This window comes from Mustela nigripes, chromosome 13 (genome assembly GCF_022355385.1).
Source record: "Mustela nigripes isolate SB6536 chromosome 13, MUSNIG.SB6536, whole genome shotgun sequence".
In the NCBI taxonomy this organism is placed as follows: Eukaryota; Metazoa; Chordata; class Mammalia; order Carnivora; family Mustelidae; genus Mustela; species Mustela nigripes.
The window spans coordinates 116289941-116309985 of NC_081569.1; the positions used below are offsets into that span (position 1 = coordinate 116289941).

General features: G+C 43.7%; 1 protein-coding gene across 1 annotated transcript in view; it reads left to right on the forward strand.

Annotated features, from left to right (window-relative positions):
* The first annotated feature begins 1517 nt into the window (after positions 1 to 1517).
* Positions 1518 to 20045, forward strand: part of RPS6KA5 (ribosomal protein S6 kinase A5) — a 183519-nt gene continuing 164991 nt past the window's right edge. Inside the window, exon 1 of the mRNA XM_059373522.1 lies at positions 1518 to 1859. Within this exon, the coding sequence (XP_059229505.1) occupies positions 1757 to 1859 (103 nt within the window). The 5' untranslated portion in view covers positions 1518 to 1756. The remainder of the gene's footprint in view (positions 1860 to 20045) is intronic.

Below are 20045 nucleotides of genomic sequence, written 5' to 3' on the forward strand. Positions count from 1 at the left end.
TATGAAATTGACTACCCATGCAACTCAGTCAATGAGAAACCACCATTCCCCTGAACTTTTGCTTTTCTCCAACAAACTTTCCTTCAAAACAACCCCTGCCAACTTCCTCTTTCTCCATTAAAAATCATTTCTCCCCTTTGTTTATTGGATTTGCCTCTGGTTTTAGCCCAGTCTGTGCATCCCAAGTTGTAATTCTCCGCAATTCCTGAATAAACTTCTTTTGCTGGTAAAACAAATGGCTATTTTACTTTTCAGGTTAACAGTTCTATCTTTGCAACAGTATTCTTGTCCTGTTATCTTTTTCCTCTCCTCAGTCCATCCTTCTCACTGTAACTGAAGCTAACTTCCAAAAGAATAGCTTTGATATTGTACCTACTCTTTGGGACTCCCCAACCTGTACTAAATAAAACCTGCACTATTTTGTATGTCAGTCAATGTTCTCCATTGTCTGACAGCACCTTACATTTTTAGCTCTTAGGTCCTACTTCCATCCAGTCTTACCAATCATTTAACCCACCCTTACCCTCTCTACCTCTAGGCTGATGCTCAGAGTCACCATTTCTGCATGAAATGTCTGCTGCTGGCTATTTCTATCTTACCCATCCTTTAACTTGGTTATCTCAAACTCCTCCTTGCCCTGACAGCCTTTCCCAGCAACCCTACAGAGAATAATCATTGCCATCTGAGCAATTGTTTGGCCGTTTTGTTTCAAATTCTGCTTTATATTTCCTGTGTACATACAAATCGTTTCTCATGTTTGCATTGAAAGCTGTTTAGGAGCAGGGATTTTATTGTATATTTACTAAGCTCTGTATTCATTTGGTGCTTTTGGATGTATCTTGAGCAAAATAGAAATGTCTGTCCTTAGCAAACGTCGTCACGGCGAGCTGGGGTTAATTTTTGCAATGTCTAAGAACTACCTGCACTTACGCACAAATTCCACTTAAGTAGTACAGAGCACACTAGAGCAAGTAACACCTAAGACACGCCGTCTTCCAGCTGGGCACACCTCTGTGGCTCGCCAGCTGAGACCCTCAGACGTTCGCAAACACGTGCGTGAGGAGCGCTTCCCTTCAAGCCCCTCCTCTGTCCACAGTGATTGGCGGACCAAACGTTCCAATCAGCCCTCCCCGCCTCTTTCAGCAATAGCCAATCACAGGCTCCGAGCGCCTCCTGACTACTAGACACTGTTTACTAACAGATCGAAGCTGGGGAATAAGGGGTGTGACCGTTCTGGGGAGGTCGAGACGAGAAGGTCCTAATTGCGCGTGCGCACCAGCGGAAATGGGCGGGGCAGAATCTCAGTTCTCACCAATCGGAGTGGTAGCGTTTCTCCCTCTCCTGCCTCCCCGCCAAGCAACAACAATTCGAGGAGAGGGGCGGGGCGGCCCCTGAAGCGTAGAGAGGGTTGTCCAATGAGAGCCGGCGCTGACAGATGCGCGCGCCCTGTGCCCAATAAGCGATAGCGGCTAGAATGGCTCCTCTACCTTGCTGACTGTGGGCGGAGCGGCCCGAAGGAGGAGGCGGCGGACAGGGGGCGGTTTGGTTGCGCGGTACTAGCGGTGCCCGCCGAAGGGGGAGGAGGCGGAGGAGCGAGCCGTGCGGCCAGAGCGGGAAAGAGACTCGTCGCTGCGTCCGAGTTCTGGAGCCGCCGCACCCCGGCTCCTGGGGCTGCAGCTGGAAGCTCCGAGGGGCCGGGCGTCCGCTGTCTCCCGGGTCCCCGCGTAGGACCCCGCGGGATCGGAAAAGGGAGAAGATGGAGGAAGGCGGCAGCGGCGGCGGCGGCGCCGCGGGGACCAGCGGGGACGGCGGCGCCGGAGGAGAGCAGCTCCTCACTGTCAAGCACGAGCTGCGGACGGGTGAGCGACCCCGCCCTCTGGCGGCCGGGCCCGGCGCGGGGGCACGCCCCGAGGGCACGCGGGTGCCCGCGCGGGCCGGGGGCGCGGGGCCGGGAAGTGGGCGCGGGGGGCGGGCCCGGGGCGGGGCCTCGAGGGCGGGGCGGGAGCCCGGGGGTCCCTAGCGGTGGGGGCGCACCTCGGGGCTGGGGGGCGCGGGCCGAAAGTTTTCCCGAGCCCGGGAATGCGCGGCGGGCGCGGGGCGTTGGGGCCCGCGGAGCTGCGGACCGCTCTGCCTGTTGGCACTAGTCACCGACGATGTCTTCGCGCCCCCTTCCCGCACAGGTGACAGCGCTGTCACTGCATCCTGTCCAGGGCGAAAGGTGCACCTTCCTCAGTGTGGGGTGAAGGACGCTTTGGTTTGGAGCCTGACTCGCTTTTCTTGCACTCCTCTGCTTCCCTAGAGGTGGTCCCGGTGGGCGTTTGTGGAGCCCTCCCCTAAGGTGCCGGGCTCCTGGACGAACGAGCTCAAAGGGTGGCTGTCCCCAGGGCTTTTCATGAGTCCGGTCTCTGCAGAGGCGGAGAGGGATCGCGGGCTCCAGGGTCTGAGCGCTTTTATTTGCAATTTTCATGAAATACTATACTTGGCCTTGAATTCTTTCAGAGGTCTCTTGCGAACAAGGCTCTGTGAATGTAAAGCTAAGTAAAAGCGACTAAACCCGTCCGCTCAGGCGCTCACGTTCTGATGTTCTAACGTTTCAAATCACTAGAGTTGTCCCAAGCTTCATACTTGTTAGATTGCTTGATTCGTTGTATGGGTCCGAGTTGTTGATTTTGGAAAATGTTTATTTGGACTAATCAGTACAGTTGGGGTTGAGATTTGTGGAGCCCAGTCTGGTATTACAGATACTTTTTCATCTCTGGACAATACATTTTAATACATTTGAAGAGTGCATTATTACTATTCAGTGTTCTCGTGAGCGTTTATTAAGTTTTATGATTCAGCTTGTTTGGCATGTAGAGATACTTTTTTATTATATAGACACAGATACTTTTTATAATGTAGACACAGATCTTATGCAGCAGATTTCAGGTGTACGCCAAGTACACCTTGTTACCATTTTGAACAGATTGTAAAGTTAGATCTGTCACCTGTTCTTTTCATTTTCATTTCTAATGAGATGACTGGTTAACGTTCCACTGAGTGCCAGTGTGGTGACTTAATTTAAGAAGGATGTCAAATGCATGTTTACTCATTTTGGCATTTTTGGGGGGGGGGGTCCTTGTGAATTTCTTATGTATCTTGAGCTAGTTAACCCCATAATCTTTTTCAATTTGTAACATAACCTGTGTGGGTCTGGTTGGTTTGATTTTCTCTCTCCATTTAATAGACAACTTACGTTTTCAAAGGGACGTTAAGTCATTTTTTCAGTAAACATTTATTCAGTACTAATATCTGATTTGTGCCAGGTTTTAGTGTGAGGTGCTCCTTGAAGTGGAGATTTTGAATTTCTTTTCCAAAAATCTTATGTAACAATTCACTGATTTATATATGTAGAATTATGCTGTATCACTGACCATGGTGCAGCAAGCAGCTTTTTGCTAAATGACCAAAGAGCAACCTGCTTGTTATTAGTAGTCAACCAACTGCTTAGTTTCTGGTTTTGCAAACAGTGCTAGTTTTGTAGAAAGCAGTGAGTACTGCTTTACTTTTCCTTCCCTGTTAACCATGTGAATCGTCACCTTCAAGTGTGTGTTTTGGAAATTTTTCTGATAATGGTGAGATTATACTGAATTCATTAGAACTGTTAACTGTCAAAGGAGATGAACAGTCATTTTGATTTATTGCTGAACATTGGAACAACTGACCGGATATAGTGGTCAAAAGTACTGTTAAAATATAACTTGAAAGATTTGCTCATCTTCAGCCAACTGCACTCTTGTCATCACATGATACTATAATAGGCACCAAAGTAATTTGATCTGATGTGGTCCTTTGCTTCTCAAAATGTGGACAAACATTATAGCTGTATCAAGTCAGCAGTCGGTGACTGCCCATATGTGCCCACACTGTACTGCATGCTCTAGGATCAATGCATAGCCAATTCAAGTCCCATGGGAAGTGTTCCAGTTGTGTAGACTGAGTAGCATAGTGTACCTGGACATGGAACTGGAAGACTTAATTCTAAATCCTAGCTCTGCCACTTACTTGCTGTGTAGACTTGGGCAAGTCACTTGACTCTTTCAGACTCACATCTCTCAACTACTAAGTGTGAGTGTTGAATGCGAGCCTGCTGGAGGAGCACACACGTGGGGCACTCAGATGTTGGTTGCGTGTAAAGTCTGAGGATCACTCCATGATGGTACCTTTTCTTAAAGTGTGCAGATTAACCCCATGTAACTTAGAAACTAAATCGCTCATTTGGTGCTTAGCCTATGTCACATTGCTGGCTATCATCTTTTTCTGTGTATGTCTTGCCATCTGAAGTAGAACTGCCCATGATCCCTGCTACTGCTTAGCAGCCTGTGTATATATCTTCAATAATATCTAACTCAGATTTTGTTGAATGAATTCACTGAATAGATGAAAATGCAGGACCAAGCAACAAGCAATGGTTTATTGTATTTTCCAGTGTCTTGTAGATGTTAGGTAGTTGATAAATTGGGGGCATTAATTATAAAAACAGAAGAATGAAGAGTCAAGGATTGATTACATCAGTTAAACATACATTTCTTGACACTTTCTATTTTCTAGACTAAATGGTACTGATGATTCCAAAAATGAGTAAGCAAATATCTTGCTCTCTGATAGTAGGGGAGGAGGCCATGTGACCCAGTAATTAGGATATATTGCCATAAATATAATAATAGAGAGATATACAGAGTATAAAGTTAACAAAAAAGAGGTTAGAATTTTTAGGTTTCAAATAATCAAATCTCTCTGTTGAACAACAGCAAAAAAAAGAGGGGGTGTTATTGGAAGATTATTAGATTGTCTTACCCATTCATTTATTTCATAAATATTTCCTTACCTCTTATATACTGAGTGCTGTTTTAGATGGTGGATCACAAGACAGATTCTTCCCATTGGAAGGACAAGGTTGCATCAGGAATCCTTGGAACCAGAGACATATGTTTTCTGTACTCTCTCCATCTTGAATATTTTCTTATTTCCATGTGATGGGCTTCACCCTTCTCCACTGCCACCTGCCTTTTCCCACATGGGAAAGAAAATGGCTGCTGATAGACCCCAGCTTCAGGTGTTGGAGAGATACTGCCTTTTCCACAACTTCAGATGTAGAAATTTCAGGGCAAGATCTTACTGACATGGCTTTGGTCAGATGCCTACTTTCAGATCATTCAGTTAAGGCCAGGGAATGGGATCACCATTTAGTAACGTGACAGTTATTACAGTGAACATGCGGATGGGGGTGAAACCAAACTCTTAGGAGAGGAAAGGTTGCTGGGAAGACATTTCCTTAAATGTCCTTCATCAGGAGAGAGAGCCTAAGACTGAGGAGAGGGTTAAGGAAAGAGTATTAATTATATATTGTTGTGTAGCAAATCACTCCAAAACTTATGTCTTAAGCAACATGATTTCTATGGGTCAGGAATTCAGGAGTTGCTTAGTTTGATGCTTCTGACTCAGGATCTCTCATGAGATTGTAGTCAAGCAGTTGGCCAGAACTGCAGTCACCTGCAGACTTACTTGTCTGGGGCTGGAGATTTCCCTTCTAAGACAAGTTACTCTTATGTTCTTGGCAGGATGCTTCATTTCCTTGTTGTGGGGACCTTTCTCTACAGCTGCTTGAATGTCCTTGAGATGTGACAGCTGGCTTCTCCAGAACAAGTGATTGTAGAGAAAGAGCAAGGTGGATGCAGCAATGTTTATTTTTTTTATTGTAATTTTTAAAAAAAGATTTTATTTATTTATTTGAGAGAGAGAATGCGAGAGAGAGAATGAGAGAGAGTGCACGAGCGGGGGAGGGTCAGAGGAAGAAGCAGACTCCCCGCTGAGCAGGGAGCCCAATGCAGGACTTGATCCTGGAACTCCAGGACCATGACCTGAGCTGAAGACAATTACTTAACCAACTGAGCAGACACCCGGCAGCAATGTTTATTAAGCAGATTTTTTGAGATGTAATTTACATAAAATCCTCTTGTTTTAGTTGTACAATTTAGTGAATTTTAGTGTATTTATAGAGTTATACAGCCATCACAACAATCTAATTTTAGAACGTTTCCATCACCCTAAAAAGAAACGTCTTGCCCATTTATATCAGCCACTCCACATTTTCACCACCCATCCCTAGCCCTAGGCAACTGCTAATTCTACTTTCTGTCTTTTATGACTGACTTCTTTCACTGAACATAGTGTTTTCAAGATTCATCCATGTTACAGCATGTATCTTCGCTTTTTTTTTTTTTTTTAATTGACAGATACTATTCCACTGTATGGATATGCCATATTTTGTTTATCTCTTCATTAGTTGACTGACATTTGGGTTGTTTTCACCTTTTGGCTATTGTGAATAATGCTGCTGTGTACATTTGTGTACAAGTTTCTTGTGTGGGTCTATGTTTTTGTTTCTCTTGGGTACATTCCAAGAGCAAAATTACTGGATCACATGGTAAGTCTGTGTTTAACTTTGTAACTTTTCCAAAGTGGCTGTAGCACTTTCCATTCCCAGTGGCAATGTACAAGAGCTCCAGTTTCTCTACATCCTTTTTAACATTTGTTATCTTTTTACTTGTAGCCATCCTAGTGAGTATGAGGTGGTATCTTTTTTTTTTTTTAAGATTTTATTTTATTTATTTGACACAGAGAGAGAGATGACAAATAGGCAAAGAGGCAGGCAGAGAGAGAGGAGGAAGCAGGCTCCCCGCTGAGCAGGGAGCCTGATGTGGGGGCTCTATCCCAAGACCCTGGGATCATGACCAGAGCTGAAGGCAGAGGCTTACCCCACTGAGCCACCCAGGTGCTCCTATGAGGTGGTATCTTATTGTGATTTCGATTTGTGTTTCCCTATCGACTAATGATGTTAAGCGTTTTTTCATGTGCTTATTAGCCATTTGTGTATGTTTGGAGAAATGTCTGTTCCCATCCTTTTGCCCATTTTTTAATTGGTTAATTTGTCTTTTTATTATTGAAATGTGAATCTTAATGTATTTTACATAAAAGTCTCTTACCAACCATGTGACTTGCAAATATTTTCTCCCAGAAAGTGAGCTGTCTTTTCGCTTTTTTGTTTTCATATTTATTGATTTATTTATTTGGTGGTACCCTTATAGGCACGAAAGGCTTTAATTTTGATGAAGTCCAATTTATCTCTTTTCTTTGGCTTCTTGTTCTTTTGATGTTGTATCTAAGAAATCTTTGACTAACCCAGTGTTAAAAAGATTTATGCCTATTTTCTTCTAAGAGTTTTATGGTCTGAGCTGTTACATTTAGGTTATTGATCCATTTGTTGAAAGACTATTCTTTCCCCATTTTATTGTCTTGGCACTCTTGTCAAAAATCAATTGACCATAGATATATGGATTTATTTCTAGACTCTCTATCCTTATGCCAGCACCACACTGTGTTGACTACTGTAACCTTTCAGTTAAGTTTTGAAATTTGGAAGTGTGAGTCCTCCAATCTTGTTTTTCTTTTTCCCAAATGGTTTTGGCTATTCTGGGTCTCCTGAATTACCATAGGAATTTTAGGATTAACTTGTCAGTTTCTGCAAAGAAGCCATCTAGAATTTTGGTAGGGATCACATTGAACCTGTAGGTCAGTTTTGGGAGTATTGCAATTTTAGCATATTAAGATCTGATCCAAGAGCATGAGAATGTTTTTTCATTTATTTAGATCTTATTTCATTTCTTTTAAAAACATTCTATGGTTTTTGTGTTGTTGTTGATTTTTAAGACTTTATGTACTTATTTAAGAGAGAGCGCACACAAGCAGGGGAAGAAGCAGATTCCCCAGTGGGCAGGGAGCCTATCCTGGGCTCACAGGCTCCATCCCAGGACCCCGAGATCATGACCTGAGCAAAGACAGACACCTAAGAGACAGAGCCACTCAGGCACCCAACATTTTGTAGTTTTCAAAGTATAAGTTTGTATTTCTTTCGTTAACTTTATTACTAAATATTTTATTTTTTGATGTTATTGTAAAAGGATTTTTTAACTTTAATTTCTGGTTTGTTCATTGTAAATATATAGAGATACAATTTATTTCTGTATCTTGAACTTGTATCCTGCAACCTTGCTGAATTAGTTTATTAGTTCCAATAGATTTTTAGTGGCTGTCTTAGGATTTTCTACTTATAAGAAAGAAGTTTCCTACTTAAAAGATCTGCAAATAAAGATAGTTTTACTTCTTCCTTGTCAATGTGCATGTCTTTTTTTTTTTCCCCCCCTTAATTGCCCGGGCTGGAACCTTTAGTGCAGTGTCCAATAGAATTGGTGAGAGCACACATTCTTGCCTTGTTCCTGATCTTAGGGAGGAAGATTTAGTCTTTTAAATTAAGTATGAGGTTAGCTATGGGTTTTTTATAGATGCCTTGTATCAAGTTGAGGAGTTTTTTTTTTTTTTTCCTAGTCTATTTGGGTGTTTTTATCATGAAAAGGCATTGGGTTTTGTTAAATGCTTATTTTGCATCGATGCAGATGATCATGTGATGTTTTTTGTTTTATCGATGTGGTCTCTTAAATTAATTAATTTGGAGATGTTAAGCCAATCTTGGATTCCTGGGATAAATCTCAGACCTCAGTCCTTAAGTCAAGAGGGATTCAAGTACATTTTGTATTTGGGGAGAAAAACCTTCTCAGGTGGGAAGTCTCCTGTCGTATCAGACCCAACATTAATCTCTACTCCAAAGCAAGAAAGAATCTTGAAACCTCAGCTTCTTGGAGACATAAGGGGTTTGGTGAGCAGGATGGAATTCGTCCTGTGGAAAAGAAGCTGATGCTTGGTGAAGACTCCTCTAGGGAAAAATCTAACATAATCAGATCATGTATTGACTGAAACTTCGCCATTAAATCCACTGTTGAGAGAGGTCAATCCCAGAATGCAGTGGGAGCTAGGGGTTGTCACAGTTATTTCCTTTGAGCTCCTGTAATGATTACAGATCTCTTTATGCACCTCAAAGGTGTGAGCACTCCTACATTCCTCCAGTTTGTCAGAGAAGATGAATAGAGTCTAAAATAGAATCTTGCCCTCATTATGTTTGTCCCTAGCAATGTCCCTTTGGGTTCAGCTATAACTGTTCCTCCAAAAATCAAGTAAGCTGCCTGGACTTCATACCTTCCTAAAGTACTGAGTGAGCTGGCTATCTCACTTTTTTTTTTCCTTAGTATTCAGTAGGCATTCTCTCCTGTGACTGCAGTGAGAGAAGGGAGGTCAAGTTCCCAGTTTTTAGTACAGTACTTGGTATTGCAGTTACTTTATTTCACACTCAAGTTTTTGTGTAGGTGTGCTGCTTTTTTTATAACCAGTGTGTTCCTGACAAAAACATTGTGTAAATAATATTTTTGTATATCACATTATTTGGAATATGGAAGGTGAACTTGCTACTTAAAAGGATTCTGTTATTAACTCTTGAATTAAAATTCTTTTTTTGATTTAAGTTCCCTATTGGTAGCTTTACTGTTACCGTGTAAGTTTGGCCTTGTACGCTGTTTTCTGATCCCCTCCTTACCATTTAGGTAGCTTCAAATAGCTAAATGATGGAGTCTTGTGTGGTAGGCTGAATAGAGATACCCATGCCCCTCAAGATGTCAATGTCCTAACCTGAAACCTGTGCATATGCTTCCTTGCATGGCAAAGAGACCTTGTGGATGTCATTGAAGTAAGGCTCTTGAGATTATCCTAGATGATGGGCCCCCAAGTGGGCCACATGCAATCCCAGGGTCCTTTTAAGAGGGAGACAGGAGGGTCAGACTCGGACGGGGATGTGAGGATGGAAGTGGAGGGAGAGAAGGGGAAGTGGCAGTGGAAACAGAGCCTGGAGCCATGCCACTGCTGGAAGAGTCCCATGAGCCGGGGGGTGCGGGCCCTCTCTAGAAGTTGCCAATTAGGTATTTCTCTAGTGTCCATACAGAGTGCAGCTTGGCTCTCACCTTGATTTGAGCTCTGTAAGATCCAGTTTCAGACTTCTGATCTTCAGAGCTGCAAGAAGACAAATGTGGGTTGTTAATAAACCATGAAATTTATGTTGAATTTTTTTTTACAGCAATAATAGGAAACTAATAAATCGTACTTAAAATTGGTTGAAACAAGAGATCATTTTGCCCCAAGCCTGGGTAACTGTGTATGATAACAATGTGAAGCAGTCCGTTATTTAAGCAACTATTTTAGTAGAAACTGGTACCAAGTGTTCTTAATAGAAGTAGAATGGTGTCCTCTCTAAGGAATCCCCAAGAAGACATTCCTTTCCGATCTTAGTACCGACCCCAGCTGAGCTGCTTTTGACCAGCTGTTCTGTTTTCCATAGGAATGCTGTGAAGTGGGTCCCTCTTTTACCAAATAGGAGCTAAAAAGCTTCACAGCTCAGGCCTGTATCATAAAAAATTGTGGTCTGGCATTCATCTTGAGCCTCTTTCTAATATCATGTTATGTCTCTAATCTTTTTTCTTTTTCTTTATTCATTCTTATGCTTTAATCCAAATAATTTGCCTTGAACCTTTTCTGGACCATGGGAAGAATTAAATACAGTTATGAACACCTATATACAGAGCATAAATATTAAGGACAATATGGGAAGATGTTTGACGCTCTTTTCAGTGTTTCGCCTCTTAAAATCTTTGTCATATGGTGTTCTTGCTATTTTTGTATTTCTCCTAAAAGAAAAAAAGTGAGGTCCTTAATTAATAGCACTTTTGATTTTTTTTAAAAAAGTGATAAATGAGAGAAGTAGTGAGAAATCAATAAGATAGAGGCATACTTTTAAAAACGAATTCTTTTGGCAGAAGGGCGGAGAGCGTACACAGGGCTGTCTTTGTACGAGGTGGTTTTCTACATGAGTGGAATATCCCTTCATTAGCTGGAAAATCACTCAACTGAACCACTCTCTCCTCTAGCCACATCAGTGTTGCAGTGGAATGATATGTTTTTTCCTATAGGAAAAACTATTCAAAATATGCAATAAGGATAATGTTGTACTCATATCTTAAATTGGTTGTTGCCTTAAGAGGGCGTGAAGGCCGAATCCTAGCAGATTGGCAGTGACACTTTCCCATGCACTTGCCTCCGTTTGTCCTTTATATTTACATCATCTAGTTTGTAAGGAAGCATCCTAATTACAGCTAGATTAAGATGAATCTACTGGTGCAAACACAAATCAGCCTCATAATCTTGACCTAATTTTGCCACACTTAAGTTGGGCAGGTTTACTCATCCATTAAGGACTGTTGAATTCCTGCTGTGTGTCTGGCACTGTCCCAGATGCTGGGTTTTAGCAAGGAACAAATTCGGTATGGCACCCACCCTCATTGAGCGAGCTCTCAGAGAAAGACCTTAAATGCGTAATCCTACAACCAACTATACGTTTGCAGTTGTGAAAAACTCTGTGAAGAAACACAGGGCTCTGGGAGGGAGTCTAACTGGCATCACGTTCGGGATGAGGAGAGGCTTCTGTGGAACAGTAGCATTCAAGCCGAGGCCCTGGCTATCACTGGGTGGTGAGTGGGGGGAAGTGACACAGATGGTTCTAATGTGGGAAACGCCTTGGCACACGAGGGTCACTGGCACTGGGGTTACTTGACACCCTGGGGTTGCCTCTGTGGCTCAGGCATCATATCCAAGCAGGTGAGTCACGGGAAGTGAAGCCGAAAAGGTAGCCAGGGCCACTTTGTGCAGGGGTTTGAAGGTTATGATAAGGTGTTCACGTATTACCCTATGTGCAGTGTGAGGCCATGAAGGATTTTTCCAAGACTAGTTTTGTGCAGCGAGAAATAGCTCCCACTGTTATGAGGAGAATAGGCAGGGGGACTGAGAGACAGGAAACCAGTTAAGAGCCACTGCGGAAGTTCAGATGGAACATACAGTTTAGAGTAGGGAACAGATTAAGAATTGCGAATATGTTGAGATGTATTTAGGAGATAGAATCAGCAGAACTTGGTGAGGTATGGGAGTTTTGGGGCTGGAACAAATGTATGTTTGAAGGTGCTTTTTGTTCAGGTGGTGTATTAATTTTCTATTGCTGCAGAACAAATTACCACAAATTTAAGGTTTGTACTAGCACCCATTTATTAGCTCACAGTTTGGTGGGTTGAAAGTCCTCCTAGTGTTGCTGAAATCAAGGTGGTAGTCATACTATTCTTATCTGGAGGCTCTGGGTAAAAATCCACTTCCAAGCTCATTCTTACAGTTGGCAGATTTTAGTTCCTGTAGTTGTTGGCCAGAGGTCCCAGTTTCCTTGCTGGCTGGCAGCCGGGGGCCTCTGTCAGCTTGTAGAAGCCATCTGCATTCTTTCTCTTTTGGCCCTTCTTTAGGCAATGGAAATTCAAGCGCTTCCATGCTTGGACTCTCTGACTTCTAGGTCCTCTTCTCTAGGCTGTGTCATTGGGTCAGGCCTACCTAAGTAATCTTCTTATCATTAGGTCAATGATTTAGGACCTTAGTTACATCTACAAAGATCCCTTGGTTGCAAGAGTGATATATTCCTTCCCTCAAGGGGAAGGAGATCATGTAAAGGGTCATGGGGGACTCATCTTAGAATTCTGCCTTAGAACTCACAGATGGTAAACCAGGGGTGTTGCATATGGGGTGGGCAAGAAAGGTGGGATCCGGTTTTATGTGGATCATAGCAAGTCTGAGATGCTTCTGATGTATTCTAGTGAGCATATCCGGCCGTGGTAATCAGGGGTGATGAAAGCTTGCCAGGGCCACCTAGTAGGCGCTTTCACCACCTCATTGAAGCCAGACAACAGCTTTATGAAGTGACTATTATTATTATTCCAATCTACAGGGAAACTGAGTCAGATCCGACGGGTGAGCTGATCACCTTATCTGGAGCAGCTGTGGTGGCAAGTTGGTGGGATAAGCCAGAATGGAACAGGATGAGGAATTGGGTCCAAGTGAAAACAACTTTGAGAGACTTGGTCCTGGAGGAGATTAAAGAGAGAGACTTAGCTGGAGAGAAATGGGGGGCTCGAGATGGGTATTTTTTGTTGTTTTAAGATGAGTGGCGCTAGAACATGCTAGAGACCACTAGGGTGAAGCCACTACCCAGAGAGATTGAAGCGTACCAGCGAGATTGGATAGCTGGTGGCAGTGAGGTCCCCAGGAGGAAGGGGGGACACGAAGTGGGCGCAGGGATTGGCCTCTGATAAGGGAATGCCCTTGCTTCGAGTATAATGAAAGGGAAGAGGGAGAGGATACAGGTGCATTTGTAGATTTGGTGGCCGGAAGGTATGGGAGTGTTGAGCTCATGTATTTTTTTTTTTTTCTCCTCGATGAATTGTGAAGCAAAGGCAATTCTTTATTCAAGAAGAGAAAAATCCCTTCATTGTTCTAAAACATTGTTATTCTCATCTTTTAAAAATTCTTAGTATAGAAAAACACACAAAAATTTGACACTGTGTACATGTTATAAGATGAGAGTTTAAGGAATGTTGTAGAACAGCTTACAGAAAAGAGATTTTCAGGCAGAGCCATGGAAATGTTTCTGTGCTTTCCCAGAGGTCAGTTCTCTGAACATGTTCTCTGGATCATGCCAAAATTCTTAGTAAGCATAATGTTCTTTTTCTTCTTTTTGAAGTGTTTTATATTTAGTTATAGTTCCTCTAAGTTAAATTTATTTGGTACGCGTATTGGAAAAAAAGGCTGTTTGTTACTGCTTTACAAGCATTTGTTTTCCTGTTGACTCAGTTTTCACATTGGCCCAATCATGTCATTCCAGAATCAGCTGGATAAGTAAACACTGCTGTTTTATACACCAAAAGTACAGTGAGTCTTCAAGGTAAGTGACCCCGGCAATAAGAGAAAAGTGGGCAGCATTGTTTTAAAGTACACAGATATTAAATATAACTTTGTTCTGCTGCCAGCAGAATGCTGTCCAGAGACATGGTTTGAGGCCCAACCACAAATCTAAACAGCTTCAGAATAGCTTACCACCTGGCAGTTAAAAGGAACCTGATGTGCTAGCTATTTAGCGTATTTTCCAGCCCAAACATTCCCTGCCATTGGGCTAATTGGACCCTGTGGACAGGGGTTCAAGGTTCTAGAATTCGCAGTTACGTGTGTGCTGTCAATATGGTTCTGGACACCCCCTGGGTTCGAGCTTATCTGATAAATTGTTTTAGAAATCATTTATTTCCCCCTGACATAAAGAAAAAAGAACTAAAATAGCAGAGGAAGATTTGTTTCACACTGCATACCATTGTCACCTTTTGACTGAAACTAAAATTAATCCAAGAAGCTTATGTTTTTGTAATGTTGAGTAAGAAAAGACAAGATTTCATAAGAAAAGTTATTTTATAACTTTATTAGGTTGGTCTCAGCAAATTAGATGCTAAATACATATTTCCTAGTTGGTGTATTAAAAATAAATCCAAGCATATTAAATAAAGAGCATTGAGTCAGATTGTGCTCTCACACCTCTTTTTGCAATCTTCCACTTCCTCAGAGAGCTTACTCGATTTTTCCTCCTCCCCTTTCCCTCATCCTTAAACTCTCCTTCCCACGAACACATTTGAATCGTCTTGTTTAAAAAAAAAAAAAGTCTTTGGTGGCCCTCTAGTTTTTGCTGTCATTCTCTTTTCCATCCATTTTTGAGAGAGCAGTTTCGGCAACTGTTTCTACTTCTTTATCTCCTGTTCACTCTTTGATGTGCTGGACCATCAGGCTCCCATCTCAGTCTGTCCCACATAATAACGGTTCCCTCTCCAGTCCGCAAGGTCTCCCTGTGTTCTTGATCCAGCGGAAACATCTCTGTTTGACTTAACCTCTTTCAGAGCAGTTGGTGCTCAAGTGTTGGTACTGTCTTCCCTTTACCCAGGGACACGGCGCCTTTCTTCCTGGTTCTTCTCTTTCTCTGGCTGCCCCATTTCCCTCTTTCCCTGGCCTCCATCTTTCTGCGTGTCTCGTAAATGTTGATAATCCACTGTCAGCCCTTTATTCTTATAAATGTACATGCTCTTCCTGGGAATTCCCAACATCATCATGGCTTGAACTACTTACTACCAGTGTCTGTTTTCGGTTTAGCTCTCTTCATTGAGTTTCTGATCAGTTATTTCCAACTGCCTGCTGAGCATAAGACATATGGGTAGCCCACAGGTCCCTTACAGTCAGGTCGAGTAATGCTTCTTCCTCCAGCTTTTATTATATTTAGTGGTACTGTCATTCTCCATCCCACCAGGACCCTAGCTGGAAACATCCTGGCCTTCCTCCTCCACCTCCCATTCTCCCTGCCTACCCATTCACTCTCCCCATTCTGTCAGTTTGTGACTCTGAAATATGTCCTTTGTCTGTTTCTTGCTCATGCTTTGCCCCTGCCACAATCTTAGATCAGTGTCTAACCTAGTGGTAATAGCTATCATTTACTGAGTTTTCTGTGTTAGGAGAGCTGCCCAGCATTTTGTGTATCTTGTTGAATTCTCACACACACCTATGTGATGAGTATTGTCTCTGACAGCTGTAGGGTGCGAGCTCCTGTCCCGTCTGCCTCACTCTGGAGTCCCCCTGGGGCTGATGCTCTGCCTGGGCTCCAGCTCACCAACTCACTTCAGTCTGATGGTGTCTAATTTCAGACACATGTGCTGCACATTTTTCACTTTCTGCCCCAGGACCTGGATTCTTGCTCCAAGGTTTAGGATCCTAAGGGGAGCTGGCTCAGCCAGCACGAGGGCATATCCTAGAAGTGTACGGAGTGAAGGGACCACAGGGGCAGCCTTCAGCCATGAGGGATGGAAGCTGAGAAGAAATGCTTTTCTGTATTGATCTGAGGGTGGAAAATTCTGAGGGGCATTCCATACATTCCTCAGAAGGTCCAGATTAGATTGAGTTGATAATGCATCCTTGTATGGGCTTTTCCTTCTTCCCTCTCTCAGTCTCCCGAGTTCTTCCTCACTCCTTCTCCTGGGGTTACCTTCCAGATCAATCATGTGCCCAAGAGCCCCAGTGAAGACAGTACCTAAAGTGGTTCTAGGAAGCATACCTCAGATACGGGGTGTTGAGGTGGGCCACTCACTGGTGAGATCGCAGCAGGGACATCATCGGTGGTAACCCCTGGCGTGTGTGACAGAACAATTCCCAAAACTCTTACCTGCAAGGCATCAGAACTGGCACTGAATGGAAGGTGAACTGTTGTTTGATGCCACAGCTCTGCGACTTCAGTGGTATGGGGACAGTGGTAATTATAAAAGGACTCTGAAGTTGACTGACCTCTTCTGCCTTTGGAAACTTGGCAAACAGGAGAATGACAGGCATAGGCCAGCCAGCTGTCAACGCAGGGTACAGGGTGAAAAGATTCTGTGTGGTAGCATTTGCAAAGATTGTTACTGCCTGCCATGATCGGACAGATGATGTAAAGAAGCAGGCCTGGGATTTAATCTGCAGGGTGGTAGAGCCATGCATCTTCTTTGGTGGGTTTGTACTGTGCCAGCTGAGCTAGACCAAGAATGACGTTTCCCAGAGCTCCCCCCCGGGTTCTGGGTTAACGCTGGCCACAAGAGATATTTTGAGCAGGATTTAAAGGCAGAAGTGAGGCAGCAGCCGTATTTCTTTTACATGCGAAGGTTGGTACGAGGCCCTGCTGCAGCTCCCACACGTCACTGCCAATCTGCTGTGTCATATTGTTGGCATGCGGCTTTACCCAGGCCCGCGGTTCTTTTTAGCTCCTGTTGGATCACCTCCATCAACTTCTTAGAATCCGGGGTCAGGGTGTGTGGCTTTTCCCCAGGTTGCCTGTCTCGTCACAGTCGGAGGCATCAAGGTAGTGAGAGAGACGGGTTCTTCTTTGCCTTCATGGGTTCCAGCTTGTCTTCGGGGCTGCGGGTTATCCTTGCTCCTTCCCACGTGCTGGCCGCCCTTCCTTTCCACTCGGCTGCCCTCTCTTCAGACTCAGCCCCAGATGCGGAGGCAGCAGCACTGTGTAGACGGTTTGACTTCTGTGCCTGTGCGAGGTCAAACCTCTCTACGAGTCCCTCATTCTGTGTTGATCCTGGTAGTTCTTGGTGCACCCTCGACAGGTGTTTAGGGCCAAAGTCAGCAACGTCGTATGGAAGGAATGGGACCCTGAGATCTGTTTGGGACCCCTGAATTTTCCCGATCCTCTGGACAGACAGAGCTGTTGCCTTGTTAGAACAGAACAGCCTTCCCTTGTTTGGAGACCATGCAGCGATCTGGCTGAGGTTCATGCTTGTCCTGTCTAGAATCTGCCCATCCTCTATACCTGTTGCCTCTAGAACAGCTAGATGCAATTGTAGCGTAATGTAAACAGGGATATTCTTGTTCTGGGAGGAAATACTCAGACAGATTATCCCAGGGCCTGGCTAACATGTGCCAGTAGGAACAGAGGAGTGTGCTGGGGAGTGGATTTTCAAGGTATGGGGCTAGGAGTGGTAGAATGAGGCTGGATGGGGGAGATATAATTAACATGGGAGCACTGTTCATCACTCCGGATTTAATATCTTAGTAACCTCGTCCTAATATACTGTGGGGATATTTTCTTGAAGCTTGGACTTGAATATGACCTATAGTAAATTAGATAAATATGCAGGAATGGCTTTGGCAGAGTATCCAGGTCAGAAGTCTTAGAGAAGAAAGAATATTAGAAAGGTTTTATTTTATGAGACTAGAGAACATACTATCTGATCACGTTCCTTAGGCAGGTCCAAAGAAAACACTTAACAAGGTAATACAGAATGCCCTGGTGAGGGGAAACAGGCTGCGCTTGATAGGAGACACTAGGTTCCCTTGTGTCCATAGACATGATAGGATTCTGGAATACAGAGGCCAAGTGGTAGCACTTAGTCAGGGGCAAGGTGGATGTAATTATCATTAAGGGCCCGAGTGGCACTGAGGGTGCCATGACCCACAGACATCTGTGGCAGTGGCTAATAGATCATGGGACCACCAAAGATGGACAAGAAACCAGGGTAGGTTAACTTAATTGCAACCTTTACCTCTGAGCGATCTGAGCCTTCAGTTGCCTTGCCCTTGGACTATAATTGCTCCAAGTGCATCTTCAGCATTACTTATCAGGGACGAAGCAACAACAAACACCCTCATATATTCCTTGAGTTCAAGATAAGTTCCTCCCTGTCACCATTATGTAATAGCAATGGTAGCGCCTCCTTGACTCTGTGACCAGTTAATTTTTGTGCAGGTTTATTTGAGGTTTAACTGACATAGAACATTGTATAAGTTAAGGTGTACAATGGGGTGACTTGATGCACATGTATTCAGTGACCCAGTGGGAAGGGAGTTCGAGCTATACTCTTATCGGTTGCCTCTGAAGCATCGCCTCACATCATCTTCTAACTCTTTCCTGCGGGCTTTGACTCACTTCGCCCTGACAGTGGCTTATCTCAAATATGCGTACTGCCCATCTTTTCCTTTCTGCTCCAGGGCTTCTCCAAGGCCACCTAGCAAGAGATACAGGAGGGCGCACAGGCTTGTTCAGTCTGGAAGTGGCTGCAAGTGAACTCCTCCTAGGGCAATCCTTAACTTGGAGTAGGAGCCAGTGGAGAAATGCTCTCCTTGTATTCGCACGGACAATTCTAACAGCTTTCTAGTCATGTTCAGAGAGTCTGGCAAGATTGAGTTCCAGTTGCCCACAGCAATGAGCATCGTTCAGTAAGGTGCCCTCCTACTGGCTCACACTCCTTTCTGGTTTCACCCTCCGTGGTCCTTTACTTCTCCTGCCAGTTAAATTGTCTCTCTACAGGTCCTTTTGTGATGCTCTGCTTTTGGGAGGAACCCTGGTTCAGATAAGTACAGCTGGTTTTGTGCAGGTATATGTGTGTGTGTGTGCACGCACTTGCGTGTCTATGTACCCATCCATCCATCCATCCATCCATCTGACCATCCATCCATCCCTTCAACCACAGATTATAAATAAGAGGCTTAGCATCATAGAAATAATTGCTCGGCACAGTCTTAGTAACTGGTAGAGACTGAGTTCATCTGAAGCCAAAACATGTGTTCTCCTTCCTTAATTATACTACCTCCCCACCTCTAAAGATGAAATCAATAGACCTTAGCTTGTCCTTCGAAGTCCTTTGTGATCTGACCCTCCCGGCCCGTCCATGGGGGTTGTTCATAATTCACCCGTCTGCAAGTTATCATGTGAATGTGCTCATTCCTTTGCCAATAAATTTCTTTCCTTTCCCTGTGTTTTACTGTGGGGAGATGCACCCCTCACAGTCTATTCGGGAAAAGCATACTTTTTCTGTTTCTTTTCTAAATTCAACTCTTCTTGCTTTTCTTTTTTTGGTTGTTGTTTGTTTGTTCATTTCTGTTCTTAGTTTTTGTATTTCTATTTCAGGATTTTTTTTTTCCATATCACAAATGCTTGTTTGAAGATTTTAAATTGAGTTTGGAATGTTGTGTGGTATACCACTTCAGCAAAAGGAGGGGGAGGGATTGATCAGCTGAAATGTTTTTATTAGCATTTTCTGATCTTCACAGTTGTTTTTCTGTATCTGTGACCTGCTTTTTTTTTTTTTGTATGTCTGTTCATTCCCTTCTTGAGGAGTTCTAGAACACCCTCCTCTATACTGGAGAACTCTTATGGATGGGGCTGGGGGTGGAGCGTGTCTTGTTTCTCTTTCATTTCTGTGGCATCCTTAATTCTTTTCTTAGCCCCTTCTTTCTCTTCACTTCAGTATTCCCAGGGGTGCCTCTCCTTCTGTCTGGTTTGCCCTCAGAAGCTGTGCCTCTTGGGTCTGCCATTTCTGTCCAATCCCTTCTTTCCTAGCTAGTGCTTTAAAGTACACGTTCCGGCCTACGTGTATGTAGTCTTTTGGCTTTTATTTTGTTTTTTTGTTTGTTTTTTTTTTTTTTTTAAGATTTTATTTATTTATTTGACAGAGAGAGATCACAAGTAGGCAGAGAGGCAGGCAGAGAGAGAGAGGAGGAAGCAGGCTCCCTGCTGAGCAGAGAGCCCGATGCGGGACTCGATCCCAGGACCCTGAGATCATGACCTGAGCCGAAGGCAGCGGCTTAACCCACTGAGCCACCCAGGCGCCCATGGCTTTTATTTTGGATACTTTCAG